General features: G+C 40.9%; 1 protein-coding gene across 1 annotated transcript; it reads right to left on the reverse strand.

The window, feature by feature from the left end:
• Positions 1-14672: 14672 nt before the first annotated feature.
• LOC114316761 (DNA topoisomerase 1-like) lies at positions 14673-20868 on the reverse strand. Its single transcript, XM_082902801.1, has 10 exons — positions 20715-20868; positions 20102-20211; positions 19950-20006; positions 19041-19135; positions 18782-18938; positions 18538-18663; positions 18085-18165; positions 17736-17826; positions 17514-17647; positions 14673-14839 (listed from the first exon to the last, which is right to left on the reverse strand). Exons 1-10 carry the CDS (start codon positions 20836-20838, stop codon positions 14825-14827), a joined length of 990 nt encoding a protein of 329 aa, XP_082758927.1. The 5' UTR covers positions 20839-20868; the 3' UTR covers positions 14673-14824.
• Between the last annotated feature and the right edge of the window lie 422 nt (positions 20869-21290).

Consider the following 21290-nt stretch of genomic DNA (forward strand, 5'->3'; position numbering starts at 1 on the left):
AGTCCATATGTACGACATAAATGAGGGAGGAGCGATGACTCGGATGAGGAAGATAAGCATGACCCCTTTATGCGACAAATTGCAAGGGCTGTACTACCCAAGAAGTTCAAAGCACCGTCGTTCACGCTTTACGACGGAAAATCAGACCCTATCGATTACATTCGCCATTATAAGCAAGCAATAACACTTCTCGCTGACGACGAAGCCCTCATGTGTCGAATATTTCCAAGAAGTCTGGGACCACTGGCCATAAGGTGGTATTATAAACTGGAGCCGGCGTCGATTAAGAGTTTCCATTAGCTCCAGAAGTCCTTCACGGCTAAATTCATCACTAATGATATCCAACCAAGCAAGCTGATTCCCTCTAGGTGATGCAAATTAAAATAGGTGAAACCCTTCGTAAATATTTGGCGTGCTATTGGGAATGCTTCAATCTGGTAGATGATGCCTGCAATGACTCCATGATCATCACCGCCTTTAAGATGGGATTGCATCCTGATAGTCCCCTCCACAGTTCATTAACCAGACAACCCCCTAAAACAGTCTGGGCGCTAATGAAAAAGGTCAAAGAATATGGCAAAGTGGAAGACGATGCCTTGCGGGTCAAAGCCGGAAATAAAGCCGTTGAGACGGCCACGTCGGGAATCGTTCAGTCGATTAGCGTTATGTCATCCAAAAGCCCCGAGCCGCGGAATCGAGCTAAACGAGACAAAAGGCATGACTCGCGCCGATCAAACGATTAATGTTCACATCGAGCTAATGAACAATATCAAGTGGATAGTAGGCGCTCAGGCAAGAAATACATGGAGTTAATAGAGTCGATCAGTAAGATTCAGTCGAAAGTTCAACACATTCCGTTCTTCAAGTGGCTGCCCAAAATGACGGGACCTCCCGATACAAGAAGACAGGATAAACGGTGTGAGTATCATAAAGACCACGGTCATAACGCCGATAGTTGTTATGCACTGAGGGATCACCTGGAGAAGTTGGTACAAGACGGCTGTCTTACACAACACGTCCGAAAGAACAATCCAACAAATACAGTAACTCTACGGCCGGACTTACCTCCTCTTGGTGTAATTCATATGATATACAGCTTGCCGACGTCATCCGAGGTGCATACAATTCAGTTGCAGTCTAGCCTCCATAGCCGAGTCACGTCAGCAAAACGGCCCCATGAAACTAGAAGGATTAGTTTCGATAATAGTGACTTAATTGGAGTAACTCACCCCCACACTGATCCCCTCGTCATCGAGCTATGCGTAAACAGGTTCACCATTGAACGTACTCTCATTGACCAGGGCAGCACTTCGGAAATAATGTATTACAAAACTTTTTGTCAAACTTGGCTTCATTGACTCGGACCTGTCTCCGGCTGATTACCCGTTATTTGACTTTAATGCTAACCCGGAGTATCCTTTGGACAAAATCACACTACCAGTTCGGGCGGACACCAGATCAGTAGATGTAGAATTTCTGGTTGTCAAGCTTCCTTCACCATATAATCTCATCATGAGAAGAACTTGCTTGCATACTGTAACACCCGCCTTTTTCCTTAGCCGTTACTTTTATAATTAATCTAAATTAGACATCTTCTATGCCTTGTATGCCTATTTTAGTGTAGTGTGTTTGCTAACAGATATGTTTCCTTCTGATGAGACCTGTCTGATTCGCTAAATTGTAGAGTTATAAAATTAGCTAACGGATTAAATGAGTAGGGTTAATTGACCTTAAATTAAGAGAGTGGTAATGTAATTAATTAAATAACTTCAGTAAAGAGACTCACACTTAACTAACCCAAGTTACATAAGTTACATATAGAGAAGTACATATTTATGAGCTCAATATAAGAGAGAGAAAGAGAGAGAGAGATAGAAACTTGGGTGAGTCAAGGGTGTTCTAGGGTTGACTGAAGAGAGCAAGAAGAGAAAGAGGGAAAGGTAAAGGAGAAAGGGGAAATTTGGGGCAGCTTCATCAAATTTTCTTATAAAGGTAAAAGTTCTTCTTAAATTCTTGCATGAAGATGAATTGGCACCTTGAACTTATGGAGTTGAGAGAGAGAGGGGTTGAGTAATAGGGGTTGTGTTATAACCCTAATAGAATAAATTCTTCTTTACCCTTGTATATGTGGTATACTCAAGCTTATTTGCTTAATTTTGCATGACTTTAACTCGGATGTCTATAATTATGTGGAAACATAGAGTTTCTGTTTAATTTTGAATTTGTTGATGAGCCTTGAGTTTGAATTTGAAACTCTATTTTTGAGTAGGACTTGGAAATTGGTTGTACATCATGTTTGTTAAGTTTTGGCCTTTAATTGAAATGAATTTGGTTTGATTTGGAGAAATTTGAAACCCTAAAAACGGAGAAAGATCTCAGTTCTAGAAGACTCAAAACCGCATGTGTGGCTGGAGTGCCCACACATGCGGAAAACACGGGCGCATGTGCGACGGGTAGGCCTGTACATGCGGAAAACAGGGGAGATGCTGGTAGCATTCTGAAATAAAAGCACCTGGTGGTGCACGTGTGGCACGAGTCCTGTACATGCGGCCAAGGGGCTCCGCACGTGTGGCTGTCTGGCGACTCTGGTTTCACTTTTCTGCTTCGTTTACCCCATTCCCGGGCCTCCGTTAGCATGTTTTGTACCCGTAATTACTATCCATGTGCATTGCATGAACATTTAGTGAGAGTTAACGACCATTGGACTACTTGATTCCTAAGTAGAGGAACCAATAAGTTTAGTGTATAACAATTAAGCATTCTACGTTTGTATTTGTCTGTGTAGGTCAAACACCAAGTTCCAGTCATCTGCATCACGAAACCCACTATGAGTAACACTGCTGTAAATATATATATGATTTAAATTATCTTTTCTTTGTTTCAACTTACGCGTTATTCTGATATGTTTCTCATGTGGATAAATGATAATTCTATTCTAGTTTCCATTAGTTACTATGATAACTTTGGCACCTTTTCATATGAGTACAATTCTATCAGTTCCATTTCATGGAACTCCTGTTTAGTATGACAATAGCTATCATATCTGATCTTTGGTCTTTATGATCGCCTGCTTGGTCTTCATCACCGCCTGTCCGGTCTCCGTGACCGTCTGTTTGGTCTTCTAGACTGCTTGTATTTACTGCTTTTGAATACACTATGCGAAATGTTATGCTTCTTAAATATTGTATGAACCTGCTTAACCTGTGTGTCATTTTATGTTATAATTATCATTCATAATCTCTTTATTCAATTGTTATTCACTGGGCCCTAGCTCACATTTTGGCATACCATATAGGTGATCCAACTCAGGAAAGGGCGTAGTGACGTCGGTCTTGCTTCGGTTTTGTCAAGCTAACCACCGTGCCTCATCGCGAGGTTCCCATCTATCTAACTTTTGATCTGGCCAGTGTTCTCCTTTTTGAAATTCGTTCTTGTGTTTTGGTCGGTTGTCATTGGCATTATAATTGTTGTCAATCAGAGTAACATTTCCCTTTTGATCACCTTTTTAGACAAACTCATAAGAGCATGTTGTACTTCTGCATGTATATATGTGTGTGTATATATAGCAATGTCTTTGTCTTATGTAAATTCACAGCTCATTGGACGTTTTGTTTTCTTGCATAATAGATTCCGCTAGCTCGGCTTATTTGTTTTACTTAGTTAGGCCTTCGGTAATCACGGATTACTGGCCGGTTACGGCCCCAAACCTGTAGGGGCGGGCTTGGGTCGTGACATATACCATGCAGATCGTGCCAAGTACCTACCATCAACTACTTCGTTTTCTGATTGAGTATGGTATTGAACAAATTTGAGGTTCTTAGAAGTCGGCACAGGCATGGTATCTTCTTACTACAAAGAGACCAAAGGAGTTAGAAGTGCATCCAATTGAGGTACTTGATAGGGAGAGCCTCAAAGACATTGGAAAGACTCCAAGTGAAAAGACAACTGAAGCCCTGGATTGGGTCGAAATTGACGGTAATCCTGATAAGTTCTTCATGATCAGCGCTTCTCTGGATAAAGCTGAAAGGCAAGAGTTTGTATCCTTCTTACTCAGCAATATCGATGTCTTTGCATGGTCACCATACAAGATGCCAGAAGTGGATCCATTTGTGGCCCAGCATCACTTAAACGTTGATCCGAAATGTAAGCCAATTATTCAGAGAAGTCGGCGGTCAGCCGCGGAGCATACTTCGGCCGTTGTTGAAGAAGTAGATTGGTTAGCCGATGCTGGGGCAATTCGTGAAGTAAATTATCCTACACGGTTGTCCAATACTATGGTCGTAAAGAAGAAGAATGGCTCTTGGCGTGTTTGTGTGGATTTCACGGACTTAAACAAAGCTTGTCCCAAGGACTGTTTTCCCTTGCCCAGAATAGACCAACTCGTAGAAGCAATGGCACATTATCAACGCATGAGCGTCTTGGATACCTACAGGGGCTATCATCAAATCGCCATGCATCTGGAGGATCAAGAAAAAATCGTATTCCTCACCCCAAGAGAAACCTATTGCTACAAGGTCATGCCTTTTGGACTGAAAAATGCGAGGGCAACTTATCAAAGACTGGTGACTGCTATGTTAAAGGAATAACTCGGTCGTACCATGGAAGTATACATCGACGATGGTGGTCAAATTTAAGGAAAAACACTCCCATCTAGTCGATTTGGTAGAGATATTCGGCATCCTACGAAAGTACAAGATGAAATTGAATGCCTTAAAGTGTGCATTCGGCATCGGATCCGGCAAATTCCTTGGCTATATCGTTAACCACCACGGAATCAAAGCCAACCCGAGACAAATAACGGAAATTCTAGAGCTTGGCTCCCCTCGGTCAGTCAAAGAGGTTCAGAAGCTAATGGGAATGGCCGCCGCACTCAACAAGTTTATTAGCCGTTCCACAGATCGCTGTCAACAATTCTTTCATACACTTTGGCAAGGCTAAGCATTTGAATGGACCCCCGAAGGCCAAGCCACTTTGGACGACTTGAAATCTTATCTCCGATCAGTACCACTCCTAGCAACACCTACGGTAGGTGATCCGCTCATTTTGTATCTGGCGGTATCCGACAGGGCGGTCAGCACCGTATTGTTAACGGAAGAACTTGGGGAGCAGCGACCCGTTTACTATATGAGCAAAGCAACGGCCGATGCCGAAACACGTTACCTTCCATTGGAAAAGCTTATCCTTCCTCTTGTCATGGCTGTAAAAAAACTGATGCATTACTTTCAGGGGCATACCATTGGGGTACTAACGGACTATCCCCTCCAGTCAGCATTCTGTAGCGCGGAAGCATCGGGACGCATTTCGAAATGGGCTCTAGAACTCGGCTAGTATGATATTCAGTTTTTACCCAGAACTTCCATAAAAGGGGCAAGTACTCGCCGACTTTGTAGCTGAATTCACAGGATCCCTCATCGATTTTAAGTGTGATCAAGTGTAAACTAAGTCCAACTGGAGAATGTATGTTGGAGACGTTTGGCAGATGTATTGTGACGGGTCATCCAACCAACGTGACAGTGGGGTTGGCGTAGTAATCATGACCCCTGAAGGGGCAATAATTGAACAGACTGTCAAACTAGGCTTCGATTCATCAAACAATGAGGCTGAATACGAAGCACTATTAACTGGCCTACAAAATGCACTTTACCTCGGTGCGCGGCGTCTGCTTGTTTTTTGTGACTCAAAGCTAGTAATCAACCAATTAAAAGGGGAATATGCAGCCGAGAATGACCGCATGGCAGCCTATATGAAAACAGTGAATTCTTTGCTCACGAAATTTGATCACCACGAACTGAATCAAATAACCCGGGATCAGAACACGCAAGCGGACGCCCTGGCTTGCTTAGCCTCTGCCATCAACTCAGAAATTAAGCAGACAATCGAAGTAGAGCTTGTTCCTGAGCCGAGCATTGCTTCTTCAAAATCAATTTAGATCAACGTTATTGAATCGGGTCCAAGTTGGATAGACCCTATTGCCGCATTCCTATCCTCAGAGCAGCTCTCAATGGATAAGAAAAAAACACACAAACTGCGAAACAAAGCCCTCCGATACTACTTGGATCCGCAGGGGAAGCTCTACAAAAAATCTCTCTCTAGGCCGTACGTAGAATGTGTTCACCCGGATAAAGTTGAGGAACTTTTGTCTAAAATACATGAATGCAGTTGTGGTGTCCATTCGGGAGGACGTTCCTTGGCCCATCGAGCCGTAACGCAGGGGTACTATTGGCCGACCATGCGAACCGATGCCAAGTGTTATGTCAAGAAATGTGAACAATGCTAGAAGTTTTCCCCCTTAACTCATCTGCCTACCGAGGAGTTAAACTCTATCATTAGTCCATGGCCGTTCGCTCAATGAGGGCTTGATATCGTTAGACCATTACTACGGGCCCCAGGCAACAAGCGATTCTTAATTGTTGCGACGGATTATTTCATGAAATGGGTTGAAGCGGGTGCACTGACACATATTCGAGATTCTGACGTTAAGCGTTTTGTATGGAAAAACATCATAACGAGATTCGGCATCCCAAGAGCCCTTGTCTCAGACAACAGTACCCAGTTTGGCTGTGGCGTATATCGAGAGCTATGCAACACGTATGGTATCCGGCCTTACTTTTCCTCGCCGGCTTATCCATAAAGCAACGGTCAAGCGAAGGCCACTAACAAAGTCATTCTGGACAGTATCAAGAAAAGGCTGAAGAAAACTAAAGGCAAATGGACCGAAGAGCTGCCCAACGTATTATGGGCTCACCGTATTACTTCAAGGCGATCCATTGGGGAAACCCTGTTTGGTCTTTGCTTTGGAACCTAGGTAATCATCCCTCTGGAGATCGGTCTTCTAACTTTGAAATCGAGGCTTTTTGACATGGGCCAAAATGACATGATGTTGGCCTTGGACTTAACTTTGATTGAAGAGCGCCGGGACTATGCCCTTACATGCATGGCACGGTACCAGCAACAGCTCGCTAAACCGTATAATCAATGTGTACAGCTATGTCATTATACACCAGGAGAATTGGTCCTCAAGAAAATGCTTCTCGCTGCTTGGAATCCCACTGACGGAAAGTTAGGTCCCAACTGGGGTGGCCCCTATCAGATTGGTTCAATTGCAGGAACAAAGGCATATCGGCTGAAAGACATGGATGGAAGAAGTTTGCCTCCAAATTTGGAGCTCCATCCGTGAATGACACGTTTGGGCCGAATAAGCCTCCGAATTCGGAGCGCCCTTCGTAGATATCACGATTGGCCAACACAAAAAGCCTCCAAATTTGGAGCGCCCTTCATAGAAATCACGACTGGCCAACTCAAAAAGCCTCTGAATTGGGAACTCCATCTGTGAATGACATGTTTGGGCCGAATAAGCCTCCAAATTCGAAGCGCCCTTCATAGATATCACGATTGGCCAACTCAAAAAACCTTTAAATTTGGAGTCCCATCCGTGAATGACACATTTGGGCCGAATAAGCCTCCAAATTCAGAGCGCTCTTCATGATATCACGATTAGCCAATACAAAAAGCCTCCGAATTCGAAGCGCCCTTCGTGGAAATCACGATTGACCAACTCAAAAAAGCCTCCGAATTCGGAGCCCCATCCATGATTGACATGTTTGGGCCGAATAAGCCTCCGAATTCAGAGCGCCCTTCGTGAACATCATGATTGGTCAACTAAAAAAGCCTCCGAATTTGGAGCCCCCTGCGTGAATGACACGTTTGGGCCGAATAAGCCTCCAAATTCGGAGCGCCTTTCGTGGATATTGCGATTGACAAGCGCAAACGTGATTGACGTAAAGTAATAGATGGTCATGACTTAATTTACAAGCATTAATTAAAATAACATATAGACATTCAAAATAAAATGTTTTATTAAATAGAACGTGAGTACATGATTTATATAAAAACGGAACAATTTACAAAAAAATTATTCGGCTCTATCCTCGTCGTCAGTCTTCCCGGCGTCGAAAGCCTCAAACGGAAAAGTATAACTCTGATATAAAGGTGACGCCAGATCAACGCTCGCGACCTAGAGAGCCTTGATCCATCTGTGCTTAAATCCACAATTTTCGCATCAACAGACTTCCTCGGCTAGTTTTTCTTTCATCTTGTCTATTCCAATTTTTTGACCGTCATGGAAGCCCTTTTCATAGGACCTGGTCTTCACAGCTTCTATTGCGAACATACTCGCCGTTTCTCGGTCAGCAATTGCGTGATCCAAAATTCACCTGTTTACTCCTTCCACGACAATCGGGTTCACTTGACTCACCAACTGAGTTTCAGAGGTATTAGCTTTCTTCAGCTCATTTTCGGCTTTCTCTGCGCGGGCTTATAAGCTCCGAATGCGACCGTCTGTTTGCACTATCTCTCATTGTGCGATACAAAGACGCGTGCCGATTTCATAGGAGGTATATAACCCCTTTATTGCTCCATGGACGCCCTTTTGAAAAACTTCATAATTAGCCTGGCCGACCATCGACTATTGGACTTCTGGCGAAAAAATCTGTCAAGCGAACTCGGCTGCTACATTTGGGTCGTGGATAATCGAATCTGCTTTCGTCATCGGTTTGTTCCCAACGAAGACCGAAAAACTCAACGGGCATGGTTTCCCACTAGTTTCTCCTCTCGAACGAGGGGAGTTACCTCATTACTGTTTCTCCTTCTTGGGTGACCTACTTCGACGACGTAGGGAGTGGCGTCTCTCACGCTCCCCCAACGTCCTACTCCCCTTGCGCATAGGCTCGCCATCTCGATTCATCTCTGCGTCCAGTTCCGCCAGTCTCCTACCCTCCCTCCCTCTACTGTTGAAGAATAGTTTTCTTGCCATCAACAGTCGTCCACACTGTTGCAGAATAGGCTCGACACACTATTTTTTGCCCTATTACAATTTGTTGGATTTGAACACAAAAATGGCACCTACGCGCACGCAGCCCCCACCCCATTTATTCATTATAGGTGTAGCACTCCTGATGTGCTCTCTTCAATGCTCTACGCACCGATATTCAGCAGTCCAATTCATTCATTAGCTGGGGCAAGGGCAGATTCATCAATCTACTTGGCTAAATTTCAATGCTTTGCGCCACTAAGTTGATGTGCCCCAGCCAATCCATGAACCACCGATATTTGACAGTCCAGTTCATTCATTAGCTGAGGCAATGGCAGATTCGTTAATCTACTTGGCTAAATTTCAAAGCTTTGCACTACTAAGTTGATGTGCCCCAGCCAATCCATGAACAACCGATATTCGACGGCCCAGTTCATTCATTAGCTGGGGCATCAATCTACTTGGCTAAATTTCAAAGCTTTGCATCGCTAAGTTGATGTGCCCCAGCCAATCCATGAACCACCGATATTCGACGGTCTAGTTCATTTATTAGCTGAGGCAAGGGCAGATTCGTTAATCTACTCGGCTAAATTTCAAAGCTTTGCGCCGCTAAGTTAATGTGCCCCAACCAATCCATGAACCACCGGTATTCGGCGGTCCAGTTCATTTATTAGCTGGGGCAAGGGCAGATTCCTCAATCTACTCGGCTAAATTTCAAAGCTTTGCCCCGCTAAGTTGATGTGCCCCAGCCAATCCATGAACCACCGATATTTGGCGGTCCAGTTCATTCATTAGCTGAACCAAGGGCAGACAGATTCATCAATCTATTCAGCTAAATTTCAAAGCTTTGCGCCGCTAAGTTGATGTGCCCTAACTAATTCATGAACCACTGATATTCGACGGTCCAATTCATTCATTCGCTGAGGCAAGGGCAGATTCGTTAATCTACTCAGCTAAATTTCAAAGCTTTACGCCGTTAAGTTGTGCCCTAGCTAATCCATGAACCACTGATATTCGGCGGTCCAATTCATTCATTAGTTGAGGCAAGGGAAGATTCATTAATCTACTTGGCTAAATTTCAAAGGTTTGCGCCGCTAAGTTATGCCCCAGCCAATCCATGAGCCACCGATATTCAGCGGTCTAGTTCATTCATTAGCTGAGGAAATGGTAGATTCATTAATTTATTTAGCTAAATTGCAAAGATACGCAGTTATTTTATCAGATGTTTAATTTACTCATTTCATGCTCTTACATCCAACGAAACCATTAACTAGCACATGCAGCAAACAAAAAGGCAAAGGAAATTTTCATTAATAAATTGAGTATAGATAGTAGTCATTTTACACATGAAAATTACTCTACATTTAACTTCTAACCAAAATAAATAAACAAAAATCTATCAACAAAAATCTACAAAAAACTACGCATGCAAGATGCCTAACAAAAATCAAAATCACACCCTAGTCAATCTTCACGATCAGACTCCAACGGCTCAACGTCCACTTGCTCGTACGGAATCGACTGTGCCAATGTCACATTAGCGGCAGTGAGGGCTTTGAGCCAGCCGTGTTTGAAGCCTCGATTCTCGAACTTGGGTACTTCCTCCACGTAGTTCTCCAAGGCGACGTCCTTCCCAGCCTGGAATGCTTTGGAAATCTTGGAGTCGGCTATTTCCTTTGCCTTCTTCGATGCTTCCAAGTCAGCTTCCAGTTTGGAAATCACCTCCTTGGCTAACTTGAGCACGTCTTCGCTTGTGTTTGCCCTCTCTTCGGCAGCCAACCTGAATTGGGCGAAACTCTTGGCCTTTTCTGTCTCAGTGTCGGCCCTCGCACGTTCTTTCGCCGCTTTCATCGCCTCAGACTCGGCTCTTAGAGAGGCCTCCATGGGCATACTCTTTTCATTTTCAACTTCGGCTATGATAAAGCCGATTTGTTCAATAGCATCATGTTAACGGCGACCAATCTCCTTTATCTTTCCCGTCGTCTGTAAAACAAGGAATTAGAGTTAATAAAAAATAAAAATAAAAAATATAGGCGGAAGACTAAATATAAGGATCAATTCATGTACTAATATGGCCGATTGAGTGGCTAATGCTATTGACAGCAAATCCGGCTCCTCTCGAAAGGTTGCTCTATCAACCGGCAAGGAAATTGAAAAGGCCACAGCAGGGTCTTTCACAGCCGATGCATCAGAAGCAATCGACACATTCTTTATCCTTGGTTGAACGATAAATGACACAACTAAGTCTGACTCCTCTATGCGCGACCGTTTATCGGTTAGGTTTTCTGCAGAGTCGGCTTCGTGCTTGGCAAGACGCTTTTCCCTCCTCTGCTCGGCCTCTTGATTTCCCTGTTGGTCGACAATGTGCTCCGTTTCGGCCGTATCAATCTGAGCCATTTCTTCCACAGGAGTAGACGGAGAAGACTCAGTCACGGCAACAGGTGGAGGTTCAGATTGGTTGGTCTCGGCTCTTCTCCGGGCGGCCATCCTTTCAGCATTTTTCCTCCTGGCCATTTGTGTGAGCGACTCCCCAGCCATGTTCTCAGGATATGCGCTAGGAAGGTCCCCTAAGTCAGTAAAAATATCTTCAAAGGAGACGTCCACTCGGCCTGAAGTGGATGGAGAGTTAGATGGATTAAGGTCGACTTCCTCAAAAGCCAAATTTAGAGCCTCGTCAACTTCCTCCCTGAGATTATCTGATCTGTCCAAGGTGGACTGATTCGGCTGCTCAGTGACTTCTTCGGCTATTTGTTCGTCCACTGCCTTTGAATCTGAAGCTTCTAGACCAATCTATCTAAGGTTTTTGAAGTTCGGGAAAATAAGCGCCGTAAGTTGCTGTTCGCCCTTTGGAATCAGAATGTTATCTGCGGCCGAAAACGTAGAGTAAGTTGGCTCATATCTTAGAAGTATGTGGGCCACCCTCCCTTGATTTTGGAGGTTTGGACGGCCAAAGAACTAGTGTACGGTTTTGATTTGCGCAAGTACAGCGTCGTCGGCTGAGACCAGAGCTTTCTTCAAATTGTTTCCTGTATAAATAAAATAGTAAGTGCATAGAATCTAAGCCGGGTAAATATATAACAAATACACATGGAGGACTATGCGGCCACCTGGTTCGCCTTTTCGTCTAGGCACGGGATCTAGGCGATCTTCGCCCTCGCCAAATTCCCAATTGCCTCGGACAACAACCATGACATCGTCAACACGGTTGCCAGACCTGGCAAGCATAGTCACCAAATGATGGTCGATGTCCTTGGCCCTAAGGAAGTAGCGCCCCTGCCGGCCAGAGGATTTGGCCAAGGCATAGCAATGCCGAATAGCATGGATTCCAAGATTGAGCCTAAGGCGTCGGTTTAGTTCTACAATACCTATTATGATTCGGTAAATATTTACGTTGGGCTGAGAAGGGATTAGAACCCAGTGACGAAGGACGGCCCTAAAAAACAGGTGAAAAGGGAAACGGACTCCACCCTCGGCAATGGACAGGAGAGGAAAGATGATTGTACTCTTATCGGTCCTCTCCATGTCAATCACACTCTCTGCCACGAGTGACAGATAGATGTCGTTAGGAATGGAAAAATGGCGTCGAAAACTAGAAACTCAATCCACAGAAAGAAGGGCTTTAAGATGTTTTGCCATCCTAGCCAGGATAGGAAGTACGCTAAACTAAAAAACAAACAAGAAAAGGGGAGTCGAAATTGAGAAGAAGAGAATTTACAAGAAGTAGGGAAGACAGTGAGGAACGATGACAAGTTGCAAAGGTCGTGAAGTGAAGGAGGCAAACTAATAGGCAACCAAGAAGCTTTGCGTATTCAAAAAACATATATTCGAAGGGACAACACGGTTTCAAATCGCATTAAATGAATGAAGCGTACGAAGGAGCGGGAAATTATAATGATTCATAAAAAGCATGAACGTTCTGACACTTGCGTTAGAATAAGGGAAGCTGCCGTATTTTTGACTCTCTAAGTTCAAAACCAAACTTGCCGACTAACTGGCATTAGTAGGATGTTTGGGGGGCAATTGTGGGAGCTGAATATCTTTTTATGTAAAAAAGCCAAATGAATTTGGGAAAAATCATGATATAGGTTATTCGGCTCTGTCCAGGGGGATCATCGAGCTGAATAGATAAATCAGTCATAGAACCAGTTGAACAAGCAACCGAATAAGCAATCATGCGATGGACTAAGAGTGGGCCCAACCCTAGGGCCCAGAAGCGAATATAAATAGAGGAATATCAACCAAAGATAGGTATGTGAGAACAAACTCAAGAAACTTAAGGCACAAGCAAACGAGACATATATTAACTTGTCCGTCGAAGTGCTAATTCCGGCACCCTCGACCGGAATGTTAATCCCTTTTTCAGGTGGCAATCAGAGGATCAAGAACGTCCTTCAAGATCCAAGAGTATTTCCAAACCACATCACCACAATTTGTATTTTCAATTAAAAAAGAGTTTAAATATTCTATTGAATATATTCTGTTGAAAAAGAATTTTTAACTTGAATATATTTTTTGAATTGAAAAAAATAAATGTATTATTTTTCTATATTTTTTGGTTTTTAAATCTAATTCTAAAAATAATAAATAAAAAATATGATATATGTTGGTTAGTTTTTGTTTTAAAAAACAGATATAGATGTAACAATACAGAGGCATACAATCTCTACTACTACTCTGTTCATAGTTTTGATGGTTTGAATTTTTTTTATATTTTAAGAACCACATATTGTAATGCTTTATGTAGAAGAGACATACTGTGATTGTAATATTTTAAAGTTTCCAACTTTCTTTCTTTAGATAAGACATGCAGTGATTGTAATACTTTTTTAAGTCATTGACTGTAATACTTTTTTTTTTTTTAAGAAGTGCACAAGTTGAATTATGTTAAAAATTTATAAAATTTTAAACTACCAAACCGATTCGAATCCATCTGCCAATCCGCTCAATCCACATCCACCGAATTGGCGGACGGATGCGAATTGATTTTCTCCAATCCGCCAACCTGGCAGACGGATAACGGATTAGAAGTTCCGTAGCCGCAACCAACCCGCGCCCATCTCTAATATATATACAAGTGATTTTCTTGCATTCATATTGAGTAATATATGTTTTCTATTATACATGTTGTATTGTAACGTGTAATGTTTATTTTCTTATACACTTCTTTAAAAAATATTTCCCAATGCTCGTGGGACCTGTTTCACTACAAAAAAATTACTTTTTTGTCACGGAAAAATGCCATCGCAAATACCCAAAACGTCGTCTCAAAAGGTTTTTTGCGACGGTAACTGGCTTTTTGCGACGGCAAGTAGGGGGTCGCAAAAGGGTTTTAGCGACGGAATAACGCCGTCGCCTTTTTTTTGCGACGGCAAAAATGCCTTTTTGCGACGGAAAAATTCTGTCGGCATTAACGCGTGAAAATCTGAGTTTTTTTTAGACGGCACTGTTTTGTCGTCGCTAAAAGGGTTATTTGCGACGGCAAAAATACCGTCGCTAAAGGGTTATTTGAGACAGCACCTGATGCCGTCGCTAAAGTACTATTGGCGACGGCAAATAACACCGTCGCTAAAGGTCTTCCTTTTCAACCAATTCCCCTATCTTTTGCGACAGCATTATTGCCGTCGCAAAAAACCCTGGCTCTATTTTCTTTTTGAGACGGTGTGTGTCGTGCCGTCTCAAAAAAAAAAAAAAACTGTAATAAAATTATTAAAAATATGAAAATAACCTGTATTAAATGAAAAATAACTATAAAAAAAATCGATAATTGCATAATAATATAAAAAATCCAGTATATAAATAAAAATTCATCCATAATTAAAATATTCTTCCATTCAAAACAATACATCAGCAAAATTATCCCACTACATAATGTTGCATAATACATACATAATGTTGTTCATAAATCTAAATAACGTAAATCAAAAACAAAAGTTTTCGTCATGATTCTTCCGTGGGTTACAAAAACAAAAGTTGGTCATAATCTTTACACGCTTGCATTCTACAAGAAGCAAACTGCTACTCAGGAAATCTCTGAAAATAACAAAATAAAAATAATTAATGACAATATAATTGTGTTAATATTTTAATTACAGAAAAATATAAAAAATTAACTATTATATAATTACAAAGATAGTTTAGTAAATAATTTTGGCTAAACAGAAATCCGACCCTAACTCCCAAACTGGAAACCCGATTGGAGTCCCGTCTTCTCCCACAAGTCTCTCGTGCCTAGGCGGTCATGTGTGCCAAGTTTCGTGCTAAACCAACGTCGTTTGGTGATTTTGGGGGGTCATCACCTCAAATTCAAGTTTCTTAAGGAACTAGTTTGCCTAGACCGAAATCCGGCTCTAACTCCCAAACCGGGAACCCGATTGGAGTCCCGTCTTCACCCACAAGTCTCTTGTGCCTAGGCAGTCGTGTGTGCCAAGTTTCGTGCTAAACTGATGCTGTTTGGTGATTTTGGGGCGTCAACACCATGAATTCAAGTTTCTTAAGGAACTTGTTTGCCTAGACCAAAATCCGATTCTAACTCCCAAACCGGGAATCCGATTCGAGTCCCATCTTATCTCACAAGTCTCTCGTACCTAGGCGGTTGTGTGTACCAAGTTTCGTGTTAAACCGACGTCGTTTGGTGATTTTGGGGCGTCAACACCTCGAATTCAAGTTTTTTAAGGAACTAGTTTGCTTAGACCGAAATTCGGCTCTGACTCTCAAACCGGGAACCCGATTGGAGTCCCATCTTCTTCCACAAGTCTCTAGTGCCTAGGTGGTTGTGTGTGCCAAGTTTCGTGCTAAACTGACGCCGTTTGGTGATTTTGGGGCGTCAACACCTCGAATTTAAGTTTCTTAAGGAACTAGTTTGCCTAGACTGAAATTCGGCTCTAATTCCCAAATCGGGAACCCGATTGGAGTCCCGTCTTCTCCCATAAGTCTCTCATGCCTTAGCGGTCGTGTGTGCCAAGTTTCATGCTAAATCGACATCGTTTGGTGATTTTGGGGCGTCATCACCACGAATTCAAGTTTCTTAAGGAACTAGTTTGCCTAGACCGAAATTTGGCTCTAACTCTCAAATCGGGAACCCGATTGAAGTTCGTCTCCTTCCACAAGTCTCTTGTGCGTAGGCGGTCGTGTGTGCCAAGGTTCATGCTAAATCGACACCGTTTGGTAATTTTGGGGTGTCAACACCTCGAATTTAAGTTTCTTAAGGAAGTAGTTTGCCTAGACCGAAATATGACTCTAACTCCCAAACTGGGAACCCGATTCGAGCCCGGTCTTCTCCTACAAGTCTCTCATACCTAGGCGGTCGTGTGTGCCAAGTTTCGTGCCAATCCGACCACTTTTGGTGATTTTGGGGCGTCAACACCTCAAATTCAAGTTTCTTAAGGAACTAGTTTGCCTAGACCGAAATACGGCTCTAACTCTCAAACCGGGAACCCGATTGGAGTCCCGTCTTCTCCCACAAGTCTTTCGTGCCTAGGCGGTCGTGTATGCCAAGTTTTGTGCCAATCCAACCCCATTTGGTGATTTTGGGGCATCAACACCTCGAATTCAAGTTTCTTAAGGAACTAGTTTTCCTAGACCGAAATACGACTCTAACTCACAAACCGGGAACCCGATTCGAGCCCCGTCTTCTCCCACAAGTCTCTTGTGCCTAGGCGGTAGTGTGTGCTAAGTTTCATGCCAATCCGACCTCGTTTGGTATTTTGGGGCATTAACACCTCGTATTCAAGTTTCTTAAGGAATTAGTTTTCCTAAAATGAAATTCGGCTCTAACTCCCAATCCGAGAACCCGATTTGAGTCCCGTCTTCTCCCACAAGTCTCTTAGCTGAAAATGCAAAGAATGCAAAGATACATTTTAGCTTAGAATGTAAAGATATATTTTATACCTGATCTTTTGGTGATGGTGTGTTTGTTTGGTATTAATTCAAACAAAAAAATGTTTGAATTAATACCCTTTCTTGCTAATGCCAACAGAAAAACAAATGCCAAAACTTTTTTAAATCGCAAAGATAAAACATGTTTTTTAAATAAATGAATCCCCTCAATATAAAACTTTTTTAAATCGCAAAGATAAACATGCTTTTTTATAAATAAATAAAAAATAATAAATCACGTGCTCACTACAACTGCTTAAGTTATGTTATTCATTGCATATACTACTCCATGTTTCAGACTACTATATCTACAAACCATATATAGCCTTCATCATCTGGAAATACAATCAACAAAAATGTAAATTGGTTTAACCATGATGTCATATTACCACCATGTCCTACTGTAAGTCAAATAATTGGGATTAAAGTGTGGTAAGTTGAGTTGAGTTATCTTGCCAATGCATATCAAGTTCACTACTGTCAAATGATAGCAATTATTTGTTAAAAACCATTTCTACTTTCAATAATGTCAAATGACAACAACTATTTGTTATATTTCAAAATCTTATTTCCAATATGTTTTGCTAGATAGCCCATATTTATTGATTTTTTTTATTACTTCACCGTAGTACCACCTTTCAAATAAGCACCGGTACAACTATTTGGCCGGGTCCCATATTCCCATGTGTACCAAAAGTTGATGGTCAGACAATCCAAACACCAACACAAACACTCCCATGTGTACCAAAAGTTTGGTTAACATAGTAAATTCATATTCACAGGAAAAATACTAACTTCAAGGTGTGAAAAATCCCAGTTTGCCTCTTACCATCTCATCCAAAGTTATAGATGCATTATATGTACGGAAAACCTTTGCTGTGAGACCAGGCATGAGTTCCTTCAGATGAGCATTCAGTTTATTGGTATCCAGCTTATCAAAAAGATCATAGCCGCCACTTTTTCCTGTAGAAAAACAAGGTCATGTGAGCATGTCTTTATCATGAAATGCAGAAAGAGATATTTTGATACAAAAGGCCACACATCCACTAACCAGTTCGGAACTGCTGAATTGCCTTGAACACAGGAAGTTCAACTTCAACCTCATTTTGGTATCTAATTGAATCTTTACCAAGGAAGTCAAACTAGAAAACTAGAAAAGATATTGATTTGTTATTAATTGCAGTTGACGAAAAACCTTTGTATTGTTACATGTTTCTAATAGGTTCAAAATATTCCAAAAACTTATTCCAGTTTCATATCATGTAGTCCCCTTTTTAGTCATTTAAAACTTCAAAATCTCAATATAATAACCCACCAAACTCAGAAATATTATTATAACCAAATCCAATTGTAAATTAAGGTTTAAAACATTGCTATCTGAGACATAAACGCCATTATACCTTCAGAATATTTGGAGGCATTGGTTCTACATTTTCTACTTTCAATGTGCAGCAACCAACGGTATCAACTTCATCATCATCCTGCAAGATCGAAACAATTATAAGAATAAAGGCTCCAAAACTTGTTTCGTTTTTTTTGTTATGTTTCTATTTATTTTCTGAGCAAGATCGCAGAGGACTCATCATATATACATAATACATGTGTTTATACATTAAAGCATGCATCTATATAAAGTAAATAAAACACTATTAGCATCTGTAAGATGATCTGCATCACTATGTTTCCTCCACAGAGAAGGTTGTCCACCCCATCCAACAGAGTTTTAACCAATTACCTGTTGTCAGATTCTCAACTATGCTTCTACATTGGGAGGAAAAAGAAAGAGGATGTTCCATGAACAAGAGAGTAAAAGATAAACATAAACATGATGAAAATAATTACATACACCATACCTTGTCATTGCCTGCCCTGAGAGCTAGTTTATCAATATGATAGGTGGTAACTGCTATTTGCCGTCTTGTGATATCCTTACTGGTAAAATCTTTAGTATAAGCTGCTCTGATGCCTTGTATGTAGTCCTACAATCAAACAACGAATTATAGTTATAGCTAAGGGACGAGAAGTTACTACTACATTGTCTAACACAAATAGAAATGGCATTCATCAGATGTGTAGGTAAAATTTTATGTAAAGTACCTTCAACATCCTTGATTTCTCATATTTCTCCTTGTCACTTTGCCCTTTCAAAGAACTGCTAGCTGCCAAGAACACATATTTGAATTCCTTTGGGATGATTGGATCATTCCAAAAAGCAAGCCATGTAACTATGTTGTCGTGCCTTATTTCTTTCCATCTACAAAGATCAAATATTTGTAAAGTTAATTTATAAAAAATCTTAAAACAGAGACACAACTTTGTTCCTATTTTCCAATAAAATTATGGCAGAAACAACTACCTTTCACCAGGAATAGGGCATTCGGGAATTGGGGCATCCTTTCCAATATTTATAGTAATGTCCCTAGGTTGAATGCGTCTTTTCAACTTCCCCATCTGAACCACAAAACCAAAGTCAACAGCAAGTTCTGAATGAAAACTTGAGAACAATTGCAAATTCTTCCAGAAACAACTACAAAAAATCAAGCATTCTATCCTGGATTTCTCTTTTTCCCCACTCTAGAACGCTCCAGGAATATAAGATTCCCATATGGGGTTTGTGAATGAGATAAGCACTTAGTGTGGTAATCTTATTTAGCCTTAGGAAGGCATCCCTGAATTGTGCAAAGGCAAGATGAACGAGCCTTAGCATAAGATGCCCATAGCAGGTTGTGAAAATGAGATTCCCACACAGCCTTGGTGCCTTAGAACACAAAACCAAGTAAAGTATGCAGGAACTTCTTATCATACAAAAATCAGGGACATGAATACTACATGATATAAAGACCTTTGCCCCAAAACTATCCAAATAAAAAGTAAACGAGAAAAAATAAATAAAATAATAAAACACCAATAAGAATGTCAGAAAGTGGAAACCTGAAAACTCCATGTGGTAAATTTATTCGAATGACAAAAGAAGGAAAATAAGGAGAAAAAGAAAATATGTCAAAAACATGGAAGGAGTTTTTTACTATAAGATATTAGTTCTCCTTCACCTTAAAGTTTATTCAAGATTTTATTTCCTTTTCTGCATCGTTCCATTCAACTGAAACCATAGTGGAAAAATAACGGTGAGAATGGTAGAACAAAAGCAGAAGAGGGGATTCATTTGCTTCTTAGATGTAAAAGAAGTAATAAGTCAAAAGAGCAACCATTTATCTTCATTTATAAATTAAATGCCAACAGAAAAACAAATGGTCATAGGAAGTACCTTTATAAGGCATCCACATGAATCCAGCATGTCTGTTCTTAAAAGGTACTCTACTACCTAGAACACAAAATTTGGAAGTTTCGAAAGAAACTTGGGTGAAAAATATACACATAAAAATGAATTTAGCAACGATGGGAAAAACACCAACTTACTATAAAGGTATCCTCTCCAACTACAGATGATTTTGAAACTTGATCCATCAGTACCCCATAATCCACTTCAGTATATGGAGGTGTCACGCTAATATAATCAAATGGCCCATCTTTTCCAACACAAAAACAATTCATAAGTTGCAACGTCTCTATAAGAATATAGACTTTAGTCTTCAGATAAATGTCATGGTGGGTAAATTGTGATCATTATCTTTTGCCCTTTCGTCAAAGATAGCGCAATCATTCTTAGTAAAGAAGGAAAATGAAAGAAAAACTATCTGAAGACAACCATCCATGGATCTCATACACAAACACACAAAACATGCATATAAGAGCATACACAAAGACAAGCAAACACATGAGAATAAGAAATGATATACTAAAAACAAATTCAATCTATAATACTGGTAGGCAATAGTACTTCTATTGGTTATAGTAGATAAAAATATATTCCTCTCAATAGTCAGAACATAGGAGTTAAGGTAATAATTGAACTGATAACCTAGAACAATACTTTTGGCAACTACACAACAATTAGAAATGATTGTTTGCAGATGGCTAGAAATCAGAGAGAGAGAGAGAGAGAGAGAGCAGAGAAGAAGAAATCACATACCTACAAACCGTTCAGCCTGTTGTAAGAACCTTTTGACACGGGCTGTATGTATGACAGAAACATCAAGAAAACTAGTCCATTCTAAATTTGGCCGTAGAACATCTGAAACAACCCAAGGATCCATTTCGACAAAATGCACCTGACAGTATGCACAGCCTGTATTTCAGTGCAAACCAATAAGAGAAACATGAAATCAAAACAACAAAAGAAACTAAAACCAAACAACTCCTCAAAAAATCTCATTGCCAAAACTCAAGTCAAACACATCTTTTTAACTATATCATGAAGCTACTCCATCCTATATGAGTTCAGCATTAATTTACCAGCTAGGCAATCAGCTAAACATTGTTAGCAACGCTATAAACAGTTATCTATTTTATTTATATAAATCATACACCTGAGTTGATGTGAAAGCTATCATGCTTTTTACTTTTCTAATAATGCCTTTCCAATCTTGTAACTGTCAACCCCTTCCTACCTAGTAATAGTAACTATCACATCCTAACTTTTAGAATGCTTTTTCTCCTTCATCAAATAGTCCAAAATTGTTAATTAATTTTTCTCAAACATCAAACA

Source organism: Camellia sinensis, chromosome 13, assembly GCF_055761805.1.
Source record: "Camellia sinensis isolate YWXY chromosome 13, ASM5576180v1, whole genome shotgun sequence".
In the NCBI taxonomy this organism is placed as follows: Eukaryota; Viridiplantae; Streptophyta; class Magnoliopsida; order Ericales; family Theaceae; genus Camellia; species Camellia sinensis.

Coding starts and splice junctions, on each gene's coding strand:
- LOC114316761 (XM_082902801.1), bottom strand. CDS start 20,838: ATGGATCCTTGGGTTGTTTCAGATGTTCTACGGCCAAATTTAGAATGG. Junction 18,939..19,040: donor TGCCCTATTCCTGGTGAAAG/GTAGTTGTTTCT, acceptor TGATCTTTGTAG/ATGGAAAGAAATAAGGCACG. Junction 17,648..17,735: donor AATTCAGCAGTTCCGAACTG/GTTAGTGGATGT, acceptor GTTTTTCTACAG/GAAAAAGTGGCGGCTATGAT.